The 17,968-nt window shown below is 44.3% G+C and overlaps 1 protein-coding gene across 6 annotated transcripts in view; it reads left to right on the forward strand.

Moving 5' to 3' along the window:
- Positions 1-345: 345 nt before the first annotated feature.
- mtcl1 (microtubule crosslinking factor 1) overlaps positions 346-17,968 on the forward strand; it is a 98,561-nt gene continuing 80,938 nt past the window's right edge. For all 6 annotated transcript variants that reach the window (XR_015037985.1, XM_085803790.1, XM_085803792.1 and 3 more), the window contains exons 1-3: positions 346-1,569; positions 5,574-5,798; positions 6,565-6,723. Coding sequence is in view for 5 of the 6 variants with exons in the window: in XM_085803790.1 (XP_085659916.1) it covers positions 589-1,569; positions 5,574-5,798; positions 6,565-6,723 (1,365 nt within the window). In the remaining variant the exon portion in view is untranslated. The remainder of the gene's footprint in view (positions 1,570-5,573; positions 5,799-6,564; positions 6,724-17,968) is intronic.

The following is a 17,968-nucleotide window of genomic DNA, read 5'->3' on the forward strand; positions in this document are numbered from 1 at the left end:
ACGAAAAAAAAAGAAAAGAAATCACGGCCGTCGAGCCTCACACCGCAGCGATTGCAGATCTTACATGCCAGATAGGAAGGAGTGGGAAGGGGGTACGAGAAGCAGAGGGATGGAGAGCCGGCGTGCAGAGGAGGAAGAGGGCTGACGTGACTCGGACTGACTGACTCTCCTTCTCTCCCTCTCTCTCTCTCTCTGTGCCCAACTTGAGCCTTTACAACCCCGGTGTCTGCAGATGCAACCTGTCTGTCAGCCCATCCGTCCCACCGGCAGCCTAATCCCCGTTTGTATTGCAGCTTTTTCCTCCAAAGGGGGGCTGCTGCTACACGCTCCGCAGGCAGAGGGGACTACAATGACAACCTGGTGAATGTGCAGCAGACGGGATGGAGTGAAAACATCCAGCACAGCACAACGCAGGATGCGCATCCCCAGCCCGACAAGGAAGAAGAAGGTAGAGAAACCTGGCTGCTGTTTTCCTGGTGTCGCATGTCAGAGATTTTCCGCGGTGCTGTGGATTGATCGTTTCCTTCAACGCCCTCCTCCTCCTCCTCCTCCTCCTCTTCTTCTTGCTGCCGCCGGTGTCGGTGTATAATGGAGAGCTCCAATGGCTCTGGCAGCGACACCAAACCGCAGAACCACCAGTTGGAGAAGAAGCGACTGAACCGAGCGCCTTCCCCGGCCAGACCTTTCCTCAAGGATGTGCACTCCCGCTCCGCCAAACCACCTGCCATCGTCCCCAAATCCCCCAAACTCAACAAGCAGCAGCAGCATCACCAGTCTGCCTCAGTGTCCTTAGCCCATCCGAACCGCAGCTCCAGACGCAACACCACCGGGGCCAAGGAGAAACCTGCCACGGTAAAAAGTAACACCAAGTCTACTGTCGTGAAAAAGCCCATAAAGGTGCCACAACATGCAACAGCAGCAGCAGCAACAGCAGCAGCAGCAGCTGAGCCCAAAGCCGCCAGCAGCAGCAGCAGCACCACCAGAGCGGACAGCACCAGCAGTCCGACTCTGGCCAATAAAGGCAAGAAGGGGAAACTAGCCTCGGGGTCCCCGGGCCCTCACACCCATGGATCCCCGATCCGGGTGCCGACCGGAGCGCCCCTCGGCCGCGTCAGCCAGACCGACAGCAGCTCAGACCTGTCGGACTGTCCGTCCGAGCCGCTGTCGGACGAGCAGCGGCTCGCGGCCGCCGCTAGTAGCGACGCAGAGTCCGGTACCGGCTCTAGTGACCGGGATCAGCTGGGAGCGGATAATCCCCCGCGGGCAGAAGCTGCTACCGGAGCTGCTGCTGCTCCCACCACCACCACCAACACCTCCTCTACTACCACCAACACTACCACCACCACCACCGCTGCTGCTGCTGCTCCGTTGCGCACAACAACAGAGGCTTCCTCCGCCAAGGGAAGCATGTCTCAGGCTCAGCCCGCTCCGGCGGCGCACGGAGAGAAACACAAGCAGGAGAAACCCTCAACAAGCGCACAACTCAAACTGCCAGGCACCAAGGATGTACCCGAGGAGGACCTGCTGAGGGAAATAGAGGATTTGAGATCTGAAAACGACTACCTCAAGGTAAGACAACAAGTAGTGATGCTTATTTGTTACATAAAAAAACCACCTACCGGTAGTTCAGATTTATACTTTAAAAATGTTCAGGACCAGTTCAGGACAGTCCAAGTGTCCAGTCCTCTTCACCATCATCTTTTTTTATTTATTATTTTATTTTTGAAATGTCCTTGAACAACGTGCACCTGCTCAATAATTGAACACATAATCTCACTGAATTCATTACCCCAATCTAAACACAGTTCCTCTCTGAAGCCAGCTGTCATCCCCCATGTAGACTGTCCACTCCACCATCCTCCATCCATCATGTCGTCTTTTTTAACCTTCCCGGGGCATCCCCACGGATTTGACCTTTTATTGATGGGAGTTTTTTTTAATTTTTTTTTTATGTTTTATTGATAGTGGCTTCTCCTTGTGTGTCCTTTAATTTGATATCATTTCTTAAATTGTTGTAGCCGACTGCATGTCAAGTCACCAAAGCCTTTGAGGTTGTTTTGACAGAAAGACATCGGGGACACGCCGCCGTCTCGTCTCCATGTGAACAGGCTGTAGCCTACACACAGATTTAACATTTGGTTGGTTTTTTCTGATTGAAACTCCTTTGAGGCGACGGAACAGTTTGAAGTTTGATGTGTAAATCTGCACAAGGAGCTGAACTGTTGATCTGAAATCTACAAATTATAAGTATATGGGCTGTTTTCAAAGGGATCCACCACCGTTGTTGTGTTGTATTTATATGCATGAAGATCCTGCTTGAAGATTTCATGCAGGATCCCCCCTCCCGTCCCGTCCCCTCCCCCTGTCTATAAGTAGGCTACCTCCCCCCCATAAGTTGGGGAGGGGGCGGTGGGAGGCAAACAGATAATGCGGCAAACAAATCTTTGCAGGTTTATTACTGTATTTTCCATGTTGCTGTAGTTGAGTATTATTTCAAACTTGACCACCACCACCACGCATGTCTGGGTCTTTTCTCTTTTGGCTCGGTTGAAAACACAAGAGAGTTAATCAGCTTTACTGGCTCTCGCTGTAATGGCTTTATCCCACAGGACTTGATAACAGTCAGATGTCCCATGTGTGCGGGGTTCAGGCGTCCTCCTGCCTCGCTGTCAGGCTGCCAGCTGGGGAGGGAGCTCTCTCTCTCTCTCTCTCTGTGAGGTGGACTCCCAAAAACAACCCCCACTTACCCCACTACCCCGCTATCCCACCCCCCAACCCCTGTCGTCACGTCCCAAAAACGTCTGGGAGTCCCTGCTCGCCACCGCTGCCTCTTTATGCTCAATGGGAAAACATGTGACACCTCTATGTTTGATTTTACTGTTGTTCTGTTCTATAGTCCTACCTGTATTTCAGGTGTGTTTTTTTTAATGAGCTAAGACAGAGACAGACAGAGAGGTGTGATGTGAGACAAAGGTCATGAGGAGGATGTTATTGAATCCACATCACAATAACAGGATGATGCAGAGAAACTGATATCTGGAGAAGACTTTTTAATCAATTAATCAATTGTCTGGACAATGAAGTGTCAAAACTGAGAAGTTAGAGGTAGAAAAATGTGGGATTTCTCTTTTTTCTTGAGCAACCACTTCAATTAATTAATCATCAAATTTATCGCCACTTCTCCCTGTCAGTTAATTAACAGATTAACGAGCTTGTCTCATGCAGGTTGACAGATTTTCCACAGCCCTGTGATCACATTTGATGTTTGATTTTTAATAGATTATTTGAACAGACACAAAATTCATTGTCTGTTTATGTTTATTGTCAGCTTCTATGTTGTGAAGATTTGCCACTTTTTTCCTACTGTGACTTTTGAATTAAGCAAACAAATGATGATTGACTGAGTCGAGATTGAAACAAATAAATAAATAAACATATCCCCTGTGTGATGATGAATGAGCATTACGAGCTGCCTGCCTGTCTCGTGCCACGATTACAGCTGGAGCTCAGGAGCACAAAAAAAAAAAAAAATAATAATAATTTTCTCATTAGCTCCAGCGGCTGCTCAGTAAAGATATCCACACTTAACGTCCTTAAAGAGACGACTAAGTGCTGGCGATGACTCGGCTGCACACTACTGTCCGTAAGGATCAGTGATCTCCTCTAAATAACACCTGCTCCCAGGATGCTGCTGCTTTTAACCTGAGTATTGATCGGGCCGACCCTGTGCGAGGTCATCGGCTGCTCCGTCCTCCTGGGTGGGGGGCCCCGAGTCTTTCAAAAATGAGGATAGATTTAGTTTTCATTAATTGACAAACACTCCTCTCCTCACTCCACCCTTTTCAGTATCCAATTGTCTTTTCATCAGGTGCCAGTCAAGGAGCATCCATCCCCCGGGGGAAATCTGCTGAGCAAACTGAGTCCTCACAGTAAAACAGACAAACCCCCCCACTCCAACCCTCTAAAAAAAACCCCTCTTTCCCCAGAGGTTACTGACAAAATACTGTTGGTAGTGTGGCGTAAATCTGAGTTGTGTCCCGTTGATGGGAGCTGGGGAATATGATGAATGCATCCAATCCAACAGATAAGGTGCTTAGAGCCAACTGGTAATGTTACATCATCAGCAGCAGCAGCATTAAGAGTCCCTACATTACTGGAGCTCATGTGTAATCATATGAGAGTATTAGCATCATGGGCAAAAGGTGTATTTTTATTCTAAGAGCTTTTATACCTGAAACCTCTAAAACCTGATTGTTGTGGAACAAAATGTAAATAAATCATCCATCTGCTCTTATTGAATATTCAGCGCTAAAATCACTGCTCTGGAAAATTAAACTTTGAAATAGAGTCATAAAAAATGGCGGTATAACAACGTCTGTCTTCCTGTCGGAGCCATCACCAGCCTCACACATCTGTTGTTCTGTTATTACTGCTCTGCTCTCATTTCATGTCACTCTCTGGTCAAGTCAGTTCAGTTCATTCATGTGCTTCAAAAATGATAAAATCACAAATTCGCCTCCAAAAGGTTTAACAACCTCTGCAGCTCTTAAAACTCCAGTTTGTCCTTTTCAGGCTCGGTTGGTGAAAACTAATGACTTTAATTGGTTTTGTACAGGACTTCACATGATTGTCTGAGTCATGTGAAATTTCCTGTGAACCTTCGCAATGCTCAGGGGATAAATCTTTGATTTGTCCCCTGAGCAGTTTTTTTATATTACATATCCAGACTGAATGCTCAGAATGATGTGATGTTTAATTGGCTCATCCTTGCTCCTCAGAGGATGAACCATCGCCTCTCTTTCTGCCGATCTGGACAGTTTGTCATTTATAGCAGTAGTATTTAAAAGTTTCACCCTAAATCCCTTTAAATGGATAGTTCAACATTTTGGCAAATTGGCCCATTGCCATAATCCCTATAGTCATAGCAATAGGTTTGCTACCTTTAATTGTTGGTGCAAGCTACTTTTAGAACGGCCGAGCCAAGCGGCGAGCTGCTCAGAGCTACGCTACAGAGGCTAATGGGATTTCTTGGCTTCCATCATCAAACTCATGAAATACACAATCCAACAACTCCAAAACACTCTGGTGAACAAGTTGTGACCTGCACATTCACCACACTATGAGATAATAACACAACGTTACGAGACGAGTTGTTTTAGAGGTAAATTCATGCAAAACCGCTGATGCGCGTTCCTGTCAGGGGCAGTCTCTGCATTTACCTCGAAAACAACTCCGTCTAGCGTAGCTCTGAGCAGCTTGCAGCTCTGCTCCGCCGTTCTAAAAATACCTTGCACCGACAATTAAAGGTAACGAACCTACTGCTATGACTATAGGGATTATGGCAATGGGCCAATTTGCCAAAATGTTGAACTATCCCTTTAACCTTCATACACAGAAAGTCTAAAGCACCTGCTGCTGTTTGCAAAGAGGAACAATAACATTGACAACATGCATGATGATGATGATGATTTTCTTGCACTAAAAGCCATTTGACACAAGTGAGTGTTGGATATCACCATCATGAGCCAGTGAGTGAAGTAACAGCCGAGTCCCATTTCCTCTCCGTCTCTCAGGATGAAGTGGACGAGCTGCGAGCGGAGATGGAGGAGGTGCGGGACAGCTACCTGGAGGAGGAGGTCTACCAGCTCCAGGAGCTGCGGAGGGAACTGGACCGGTCCAACAAGAACTGCCGCATCCTGCAATACCGCCTGCGAAAGGCCGAGCAGAAGAGCCTGCGGGTGGCGCAGACCGGCCACGTGGACGGAGAGATGCTCCGCAGTCTGGAGCAGGACCTGAAGGTCTGTGTCTTTGTTTCGTATCAGTACAAACTCTGTGTTTATTATTATTGGTGCTTTTATTTTGTAGTTTTAGATTCCTGCCACTATTCCCTAAAAATGTTGTTGTCATTACGCTGAAGCTCTTCAGTGAACTCAGACTGAGGAGGCGTCGTTGTAAATGGTTTTACACTAGCGATCTATAGCGGCCTTTCATTGTTTACTGAGCCACAGGGACCAGTGTGACTTAAAATGGATAATTGATTTGCAATATATCCAACTGAGGGATGGAATCTGCTGACTCGGGCTGCATCTTACAATTATAATCATTACCGATAAATCTGTTGATTGTTTTATTAACAATAATATACATGACAGTATTATTACACTCCTTACAAGCCAAGTTACAAAGGGCCTTCACACAAAGCAGCAAAAATTTCTGGACTTTATGAGAAAATAGATCAAATGAATTTGATTATACATGATGAGAGAAAGAAATATTGAAAAGAAATTATCACTTTAGTCTCAAAAATGTCAAAAAAAGAAAGAAAAATAATGGCTATTCTTTCCTTTTTCCAGAACTGAAGGTGATGTTTAGAAATAGCTTGTTCTGTCTGATCAATAGTCCAAAACCCAAAGATATTCAGTTTACAATTATTGATTCATCAGTTCAGCACTTGTGGTTGTTTGCTTTAGTGATTTTAAACTTGTGTCCTAATAATGTGTGTTGAGGCGGGCACATCCAATTAAATATTTGTATATTCATATATACACATAACACTCTTTTCAGGTGGCCAAAGACGTGTCGGTGCGTCTGCACAACGAGCTGGAGAGCGTGGAGGACAAGCGCAGCCGAGCCGAGGACGAGAACGAGCTGCTCAGACAGAAGATCATCGAGGTGGAGATCTCCAAACAGGCGCTGCACAACGAGCTGGAGAGGACCAAAGAGGTAAGAGGACGAGGCAGATGATGATGATGCTGGTTATTACAGTGTTGTGTCAGGTCATCAGCCTGATCAGCTCGGTCTAGTTAATCTCATCAATAGCTTTAACTGCTCCCTGGTTGCCCCCTTCAAAACATCTGCTGACTGATCGGAGCAACCTGAGTTCACAGCTTTGTCACTTTTTAGACCTTTATTTAATCGTGTTAATTACTATTTCAACCATCTGGCCCAGTGCTGCTACCTCTACACTGCTGATTCACTCATATTTAGTACAACTCAGGTGCTTTCACAGCCTCCAGGCCAAAAAAAAAGAGATGAAAATCCAGTAACGGTGAAGGAACGAGGTTGTGCAGCTTCTTCCAGCAGTGGCTCCCTCCCCAAGGCCGATCTAAATCAGCCAGTTCAGCCCAGGTCCTTTACAGTTTTTAAGCTGTGTAAACAGTCGTCTTGTCTGAGCCTCGAGCTGTCGCTGCTGGGGCGGGACTCCCTTTATTTACAGCCTGATGTCACAGTCACTACGCGTCTCCACCCGGGCCTGTCATATGTTGTTATTCTCAGACTTCTGGTATTCCCCCTGTTTCTGGGTTTCTGACACTGTATATGAGCAGATAGAGGAGTGTGTCAGTGCTACAGGGGTGTATAGGAGTCATGGAGGTTCAGTGCTGCCAGAAAATACACGCGATTGTTGATGGACAAGAAGTTAATATTCATGTTTTTCTCCCTGTTATTTGGAGGAATGTGCGCCGGGGTTTTGGCACCAGAGCTCCCTTCGTGTTTTAGCTCAGTTCATAGTTAAATCTGTCCTCGGTCTATTTGCATATTATTTACATTCTGGTGGTTCGACTCCACCACTCTCTGTCATTGTAGAAGTGGAGAAGACACATCTCAGATTCATATTGTTTTAGTTTGCGAGATACATTTGCGCTTTTAAGAACCAAAAATCTTCTTAGTGTAGTTTTAAAGGCTTCTCTCTGGAGCTCGCCGTCAGCCAATCAGAAGAGAGGAGAGACTCTGATACCCTCTTTTGATTGGCTGACTGTTTTTGGACCGAATGAATAAAAATACAGCAGATTTCAGGGGGAAACAAAGCCTGCAAGGTTGTATGGTTGGTCCAGGTGGGCGGGGCTTAAGGCATCGCTGCTTCAGTGTGACATCATAAAGTTACAGAAGTGCTTGCGGCTCGTTTTTAAGGCTCGGTTTCTGAAAACAGGCTCTCTGTGTTTCTCTGTGGACCTGAGGCTTTGATACTTTGACAGTATTAATACAGGACCGAGAGCTGATTTATAATCAAAAGAGACATGGAGATATCACTTTTCTCCAAAATGGGGCCTTTAAATGAATGCATAAAAAGGACTGGAGGTTGTTTCAGCTCAGACTTCAGTCTATGAAGTTTTGTGTCACCATTACTCTCATGTTGCTCTGTGGAGAGAGAATATTTGCTTTGATAGAAGTGGAATAAGGTCTTCTCACAGGTAATAAGATGAGCGGAGGCTATTCTCAGTGCTGCTCAAGTTCAGCCGCTTAGACTAATCGATTCTGACAGCAGCAGGTAACATGCCGTCTGGCAACACAGAGAAAGTAGGCTAATACCCCTCCAGTCGGTACGGAGACAGGGCTTTCTCTTGGCAACTGGATGACACCATTTTTCTTTCTTTCTTTCTTTCTTTCTTTCTTTCCACTGTTGCAGCGTCGCCATACAGACCGGCTGTGTGCCTCTGCTCTGTTAAATCTATATTCTGGAGCCGTAAAGCGTCGGCGCTTGCAGCATTGTTGTTTTCATAAGGTGACTTATCAGCGCCTGACCGAGCTGCATGTGCAGGGACGAAGACAGAAAAATCCATGTTTAGTCCCGAATGTGCAAATGCAGCAAATACAAACTCCAGTTTGTGTTGCCATAGCTTTGCATCGGTGGCTTTTTGAGAGGAGGGGGGGGGTAACTATGATGACTGAAGTGAGAGAGGACACTGCACATAAGGGGTTTTTCTCCATTGCACAGCAGTTACAGCGTCGGTGTCGGCTCCATGGATTGTGGCACATGTGACCACAGGATGACACAGGCTTTCTTGTACACACAGACGTAGTGAGGAGGGGGGAGGAGAGGAGAGGAGAGGAGAGGAGAGGGGCTGCTGCTTCAAATGATTGCAGTTTTTGGTTGTTTTTGTTTTTTTACTTGCTATCCCCCGAGCTTTGTCCCAGAAAAACAAAAACCGTCTCTGAATCTGAACCTCAATATCTTGTGACGCCATTTCTCTTCCTCTCCCTCTCCCTCTTCCCATCTTTTTTTTTATGTTGCTCCCAATATTTTCATTTTGTTGCATCGAATCTCTTTGTCTAGGGTTTTTTTTTTTACTCGGAAGTCTTTAATTCCCATGAAATTCACAACGCACACCGGGAACCCATTTATTCTTTGTTATTGTAGATAAAAGAGGAAGATAAGGGTGTTTATTATTAACACACTAAAGGCATTTAGTTGGGGGTAAATCCAAGCTGAATGAATCTCACAATCTGCCCTCTGCTCTCGGAGTTACTCAGTCACAGAGATAAACATCAGGTACAGAGGAGAGAGGAGGAGCAGGCTCGGTGATAAGAATGTAGTTCAGCTGGACTGAATAGTTCCTCTTTTCCTTTTCAGCTTTAATTAGAGCTTGTACGTTTTCACCCAGTTGTAATGTAATACAGGGGAAAGCACAGAATCCTCCACACTCCTTTGTCTCCCTTCAAGTTATTGTCTGAAACGATTCTTTTCCGACTCCTTTACCACCGACATGTCGATACCAAAACAAGCTGCCGTAAGATTTCACAAGGAAACAAGATGTTGGCACCGTCCTTGTGAATTTGTTAGTTATTTATCATGTCATCCATCCACATGCAAAGTGCCCAACCCAAGTGGATTTATGAAGGAATACCACAGCGGTGATGAAGAGATGAAGCAATGCCAGGCATGAACATAACTTAACAAGCAAATAATCAGTCAGAACAAGTCACTGGAAATGATGACTAATGAATTGAAAGTCTAAAAAAAAAAACCCACAATAAAATCATATTTATATTTGCAATATTATGGCAGATGTTGCAATATGAGTTACAATGTCAGTCAAAAGGGTTAGTTCTCCTTTTTTTTCATTCAAAAATTATAATAAATGATGTTGATGTTGGTTGTTTGGGCGTTGTACCGAACCAGCATGTTCCTGTGTGTCTGGATAAAATGATTAGTACTCGGCCGTTGTAACGCCACAGTGCTTCACTAATGGTGCGTCATGACCTTTGGTTTGATTGAAAAGATAATGTAATGTGGAAACTTCGTACATTAATGGTTCAGTTATCATCTTATCAGACACCATGATGATGGTGGTAATTTAGGTTTAGGACCATAGATAGATGAACATTTTCACTCCAGTTTGTTTTGAATAATCATCCTGTTAAACTTTTTTTTTTACCACGGCAGTAAAAAAGGCCAACTGACCTCTGATAGTTTGAGCGTCTGTGGCCTTTAAAGCCCGTCTCCTCCTGTGTGTCTGTGCCCGCTCTCTGCTATCAGAGGCTGCACAGAGACACTCTGGCCCAGAGATTGGCACCCGTGCACAGATAAATCCAACAAGAAGGCCTGTTATAAAACAGCCTGGCGTGTTTTCATACACTCTGATGGGCGGGGAGGGGAGGGGAGGGGAGGGGAGGGAAAGGCAAAGAGACAGACGGGGAGAGTGAGTGCTGCAGCTCAGCAGCAGCAGCAGCAGCAGCAGCAGCGTTACAGCCCTGATATTCAGGGCCGGCCCTAGGATTTTGGTGGCCCTAAACAAGATTTTTGTTTGTGGCCCTGCACTCTAAGAGCAAACACCAAATCACTGGTTAAAACTGAATACAGACGTGTTTATGCCCTCTGAGGTTTGAGGCCATTTTCTCGACTTTTACATATTTTCTTAAATGTATCTTTTTAACTCATTGAGTGCCGCGCTCCTTTCCAAAGTTTTAGTCAAGTGTACCGGCAATTTAGACCATTTTTGACTTTTTATTTTAGAGCCATAGTGTATTCTATATTATTGCCACCAACACATACTGTAGCTCAATTGAAAGGTTTAACTTTATGCTTCAAGTGACCACAAACCGTTTGTTTCTACGTGCCTCCGTTCCTGAGAAAAGTCAAGCTAAACATGGCTGGGTTTCACCAAAATCCCTCCTTTTTTTCTAGAAAAGGAGATAGAGCGTCTTTTATGAAAGCTGCGCTGTTTGTGTCTGTCGCTCTTCAGACACTCGCATTTCTGGATCAAAGGGCTCGTATAAGATAAATATACACAACAATTGTTGTTCTATTCACAAAACCACCATCGGGGGCGGGGGGGGCGCCACTAAACAGCAATAACACAGACGCACCGTGCCGTGTCACAGCCTCTCGCCGCGGAACGTGAGGCTCTGCCGGCCACAGCGGCTCGCGAACACCGGTCCCGCCGGTGGTCGCGGTCCGTCTGTGGTACGGGTCGGTGACGGCGGTCTGCTTTGGTCCAGAGACCATCAGATTTTACCGCGGGAGGACTTTGGGGAGGACACGGTGTTGCTCCAGATGAAGACCGGGCGGACTGTGGGCTGAGAGCTTCCTGTTTCTGCTCTGAGCTGCTGGAGCAGCTGGAGCAGGAGCGCAGGTGAGGGCGGAGCAGCAGCGGAGCAGCTGCGCTGCATCTGCATGCAGAACTCCGTTTGCAGAAGCTGAGTTATGATAAAAACTTCCAGATCATGAGCTGTCATGTGACTTTGATCGTCATCTATTTCAGTTCTCCTCGTCGTAGAGTCCCCAAATTTACATATAATGTGTATTAAAGTGTCTATTTTCATAATTTAAAAAAAAAGCAAAAAACGAAAAATTCCGTTTTTGGCACTCAACGCATGGGAACGAAAAACGAGAAATTACGTGGTTGGCACTCAATGAGTTAAGATACTTGCAGATGTAACAATACTCAAGTGTTTTATGTCTAAATATTAGAACCTCCGCTGTAAGCACACTGAGGCCAGTTTGTCCTAGAACACTGTAGAAAGAAATAATTTAGGCCAAATGCTGGAAATTTGAGGTCTGCTTTTTGAAAATTTTAAAATCCCTTGTGAAAACACACCTTCAGTCATGAGAATGAACTTCTTTTGGTGCTTGAAATAGGATATGAATACAGTAATAGACAAGTGTAGAAAACAAGTCTAAAATGAAATTTTGTAAGATTACATTTTGAGCACAAATGTTGTCATTCTGCCGTTCTATTTTCACCAAATGTCTCAAATGTGAGATAAAAGAAGCTGAATATTGACTTCAAATTACATATAAAGCTCATAGCACACGTAAAGACCTCAGGATGTTTAAATGACTTGATGAACCCCGGTACTTTTCTGATCATGTGGCCCCCCACCTAACGGCTGTGGCCCTAAACAACCGCATAGAGTGTTTATGCCAGGGGCCGGCCCTGCTGATATTAAACAGTTTAGCAGAGCTGCTCGCCCGGACCCTTCTTATCGTTACAGTATTGGCCCCGAGGAGAAAACGACGCCTGCTGCTTCCTGTGTGTGTGGTCACTGCAGCAGCGGCCGGTCCGGAGATTTTTCATTCCTGTGACATTTGAAGAAAGGGCCGCTGATACGAGTAATGAAATGGAACTAATGAAACGTCAACGTGCGTAACACGAGCATCAGGTGATTTATTAGGTGTTCCCGGTCCCCTGTGATAAACTCATCTTTCATTACGGCAACATTCAGATCCTTTGTGCTCATCTTTTCCTCCTCGGTGAGCAGCAGGTATGTCTCACGTCAGGTTTCCTCTGCTGACACACTGGAGCGTCTCATGAGGACAAAAAAACAATATATTATATAACATATTTTGTAGATGCACATCCTTAGTGGACGATGAAGGTGTTTTCCTGAGCGAACCCATATGACTGCACCATCACACATGGACATTAATACTTATTCTTTAAAGGGATAGTTCACCCACAATTCAAATTTCATTATCTACTCACCCTCATGTCGGAGAAGTTTCAGAGTCCTCCGTGCCTTCTCGGAGTTATAGGGGGGCTCGGCGCAGCACTGCATGTCCATATGACGGTAGCAAACGGGGCTCACTTTTCTTCGTCCAAAAAGACACACCAAAAAACATCCAAATACCTCCATAGCGCTCGTCTGTAATGTCCCTCTTGTATTGAAGCTTCCGCTACAAACAAGCTTAAAACCTATACTTATTTAATTTTTTTCGGAACAATTTCTCATGTTGGGGCTTCAATACAAGAGGGTCATTACAGACGAGCACTATGGAGGTATTTGGATGTTTTTTGGTGTGTCTTTTTGGACGAAGAAAAGTGAGCCCCGTTTGCTACCGTCATATGGACATGCAGTGCTGCGTGGAGCCCCGCTGTAACTCAGAGAAGGCACGGAGGACTCTGAAACTTCTCCCAGCCCTTAGTCCACATGAGGGTGAGTAGATAATGAGTGAAATTTGAATTTTCGAGTGAACTATCCCTTTAAGGAGTTCATTCACCAGATGTTCACAGCGAGGTCTGTGTGCATGATACTGAACAAACCGGACAGTGTTACTAGAAACCCCACATTGTCAGTGACATTTATAAATGTCATTGTTTTTTGTGTAGGTACCACAAATAAAGTCCACTCACTGTTGCACTGCAGCGGAGGCCGAGGCCTCAGATGTATCTGGAAACCTACATGCAGCATGTTACTGGATGTCAAATAGAGGTTACTGTACATTTAATATTATGATATTTTTTATTTTTTAATTTATAACATAGCAGGAAATACCGAAAAACAATCTTGATGCTTATTTTGTCACAGCAGCAGAGGAAAAGAGATGTTTTTAAAACAGAACAGAGCTGAAGTGATCAATTGTTTTGACAGAAGAAGATTTTGATATGGTTAGTCAGTGAGAATAAGGCTCAGTATCTCCTGGATCTGAATGTGCCTGTCTGCTGAACATTCAAAACATTATAGAGCAGCTTTGCCTCAGTCTGTGTCGACAGTATTTACATTTTTGCAGACATGTAAAAACAAAAAAAGAAGGAATCATCCGTATCCAAGAGTGTCTGCAACCCTGAGTGTTTTGTTGCAGCGTGTCACCTACTACAGAGGTTTGAGAGGGGAATGCCTGCATTGTTAATAAGTGTCGTCAACAAAGCCGGAGCGAGAGTCACTGCAGACGTCTGTTTGTTTCATGTCGGAGCTGCAGCTCCTCGCTCGCGCCTTCCCCACAACATCTCAGCAGAAGAAACGTTGGCTTTGAAGAATCTCCTCATTCCTCTTCCTCCTCCTCCTCCTCTTCCTCTTCTTCACTTCTCATCTCTTGCTTTTCACCTCTCCTTCATATACCCCCCCCACCCGCCCTCCTCTTCTCCTCCTCTGCTGTGCTTCCCTGTTGGAGGAGTGTGAAGGAATCTCATTGACCTATTTAATATCTTGTGTCTGACTGCACCAATGGGAAGGAGAGCGGGCGTGAGGAGAGGAGAGGAGTAGCGTAGGGACTCTGCTGTAAGTCGAATTCTGCTGCAGTGACACACATCCATATAAAGCTTCTCCATTTACATCACGAACAGCCTAAAAAAAACAAAAAAAAAACACGGTAGTACTGTATCAAGGTGGAGACCACATACTATACATACTGTACTCTGGATCAGGTGATGTTCACCTGACTAAGATGGGTACAAGTACAAACATTACCTGACATAGAAAGTAAAGTAAAATGATCGATCTATCTATCTATCTATCTATCTATCTATCTATCTATCTATCTATCTATCTATCTATCTATCTATCTATCTATCTATCTATCTATCTATCTATCTATCTATCTATCTATCTATCTATCTATCTATCTATCTATCTATCTATCTATCTATCTATCTATCTATCTATATTCTAATATATATGTTATTTATATGTCAGTAATAATTATATAGATCCTAAAGTGGAGCTGGAGTTGAAAACCTTTGCTCCGTTCTAGCTGCAGTGATGTTGCGACCCAACAGGACCGACACAAAGCACAAATGTAGAAATCATCAGTTCTGCAGGAAACCCCTGGAGTTATGTGTTGTAATTGTGAAGCTGCATCTTCTGAAGTTTAAAACCCAATGAAAAAATTAAATTTCTCCCATGTTGACGCTTTTTTCCCCCCTGCATACAAACCTGATTTGCGACTGCAGAAGCATCAATAGTGCTGCTGCTTTATAATCATAAAACATCCTGAAGCATTCACAGTGATCAAAGACGTTTTTAATTTTTTTTATTAAAGCATTTCAGAAAATGATGAGACCAGACTTGTATTTTCAGTTTTGATTTGAAGCAGAAGTTTTTTATGCATTATCCAGAAAGATAGTCTGGATATTTGTCTTTAAGCAACAACAATATGAAAACTGCTCAATTACAGTATAAATATGTTTGATTAAGTCATTATTTGTGAAAGCAGGAAACACATGGGAGCTGCTTTCTGCATCATCAACCTGCTGGTGGGACACAAAACATATTTCTTTTTTGTGGCGTCGAAGCACAAAATGAGGAAAGAAAAAATCCCAGTGAAGGCAAATTAATCCAACATCCTAGCTACCAAATAATTATTTTGGATTATGCATATTTAATCTGCTGCAGGAAGATGAATCGTATCTAGAAAAAACACGATTAAAAATCCCATTTGGTGCCGTGGAATCAACCGCGTACAGAACTTGAGGCGATGCAGTAGTTTTTGGACACACTCTTTACGTGAAGCGGTCCGCTGTAGTAAGAATACAGTCTGAAAGGACATTTTGGGAAAACATCCTCCTCTCATCTTCATCCTACAGTTTGCTGCTCAGCTTAACCTAGATCTGAAAAAGAGGAACATAACACGGTTCCCATCCTGTGCTGCTCTTCTCCACTGTAACAAATGGTATTAGCGGTTATATTTAGGCAGGTTGACAGCAGCTTGGCAGGCTGTAACTCAGGCTGAGTCATTGTGTTTCTCACTTCTCCTCCAAACACGAGGAACAGACACAGGGCTTCAGAGAAAAAAAAAACCTGGTGGTCCCCCAGTGATGGTAAGATGGGGGCCACAGCCCTGAGGGGAGCAGTCCTCCATGAAAGAGTTTTTGGTGACGCCAAAGGTTGAACAGAGGGAGAAGATCTGGATCTCTATCATGCAGCTGAGTTGTGTGTGTATATATATAGATATACTGTATGTGAGGAAGGATTTTGGATTCACCTCCAAGCCGTGGGGACTTCTGCCAAAAGACGAGCTACAATACGGGGCGTGATTCTAATGAAGCTGAATTAATCAATATTTTTATATCAACAATGAATCAGATGACCAAGTGTAATGTGACAGGGGTCACTCGTAAATAAACCCACGGATAATTATCACACAGCTTCTTAGATTTATACGTGTGTCTGAGCAGCAGTCTGACACCGACCGACTGACATTCATCAGACAGAAACAGGACAGCAGCCGTTACAGCAGCTGTAACACTCACACTAGGTGATATATTTATATATACTGTATATAAACTGTATATATCAGGAGCATAGATTGCGTAAAGGATGGACAGAGTCTCTCATCACCAACGGGCTTCAGCTGGACGGTGGCCCGGCTCTGTCGTAACCGTCTTGGCCGTGTCCAACTCTGCCTAACTCCCCGGCTAATCCAAAAAAAAAAAAAAAAGAAAGGCAGCGAGGAGGAGCGAGGTGATCAGCCAAGACTACAGAGAGCACAGGAGTTTCTGTACCAGACTTTAAACGTGTTTATTTTTGGCTGCAGAGTTGGACATTTAACATGGGAGTCTATGGGGACCGACTCGCTTTTGGAGCCAGACTCTAGTGGCCATTGAAGGAACTGCACTTTCTAGCATTTATTTATTTGTTTCATGCTTCAGTCTTGTTGCTGTTTGGGCAGGAAATGTGTGTTTGTCAGGTGTTTCTGGATCTTTTTAATGCTCCAGAGTTGCCAAAAAAAACAATGATTAGTCAATAATCAGTCAATCATTGTGGCATTTTTTTTACTGGTCCCAGCCTTCTGACTTTTTTTCTTAAAGATAAATAATGACAATATGGTAGACATGAGTATACGTTACCGGGGGTTGTGGAGGAATGAAGGTGAAATAATCTGTATATTTGGACAGTTTATGAAAAAAACAATTAATTGAGAAAATAATCTGCAGACTATGCATTGATAATTTAATTTCAGACCTTATTATTGGATATGAAAAATACTTGAGTAATTATTTGCCAAATGTCAGAAAAGTTAAGTTAACAGTGACATAAGACCAAAAAAAAGCAGGAAATAATTTCATTTGAGAGTCTGGAAATGGCAAATGATTGGCAAATAACTGATTGGTTCATATTTGTGAAGTGTGTTGCATCATGTCAGGAGGATGCAGAGATCTCAGCAGCTTCCTTTCATTTCCAAACTTCTCTGATGTAATCACCAGTTCTGACCTCTCCAAAAATCATCCAAGCCCGGTCACATGTTCTCCTTTACCCGCAGTCCTCTGTGTCAAAAACTGTGTGTACCCCTGTTCATAGATGAGACTACAGGGCTGCACTGTGGAGTCACTGAGTCAGTCACTGTAGCCTGACGGACTAAAAGAGTTCATCTGATGTGGCAGGGGTCGGGGGCTGTCGGAGTCACATAGGGCCGGCCAGCAGCAGCAGCAGCAGCAGCAGCAGGGTGATAACAGGGCTGCCTGCCTCACAGAGGTGAAGCACCAAGAGTCTGGTTCAGTAACATATCATCAAGTTTGTCAGAAGAGTACAGGCTGCACACACACGGTCACTGAACTGGACACTGAACTAAAAGCGGTGAAGAACTGAGAACCGGCAACAGTTTGTGACACTTTGGAGAAAAGACAAGAGCTGCAAACTCAACACTGACTCTGTGAAGTAGCATCTTTTAGTTTGAAATGCTGAATTTGTTTGCAACTATTCACCACACCGAGCAATATTATTGAGAAGACAGGTTTGACCCCTGGTGCTTTTCTGTGTGGTGTTTTCTCCCCGGCTTCCTCCCACAGTCCAAAGACATGCGCATCAGGTTAACTGGAGATACGTAGGTGGGGCGCAGTTGGGTTTTAGACTTTATTGCCTGCTGGACTAAACTTTGCTGCTTGAATGAATATTGCTTTTCATGCAGAAGAAGTCATAGCTTAAAAATATAGATATTTATCTTGTAAAAATGTTATTTTCTTATAACTTAAGATGCTTTTAAAGGAATAGTTCACCAAAAAATGAATACTCAATAGTGCCCGACACAAAAAGG

The sequence above is a fragment of the Trachurus japonicus genome, chromosome 17 (assembly GCF_045865225.1).
Source record: "Trachurus japonicus isolate A0001 chromosome 17, Traja_1.0".
Classification (NCBI taxonomy): Eukaryota; Metazoa; Chordata; class Actinopteri; order Carangiformes; family Carangidae; genus Trachurus; species Trachurus japonicus.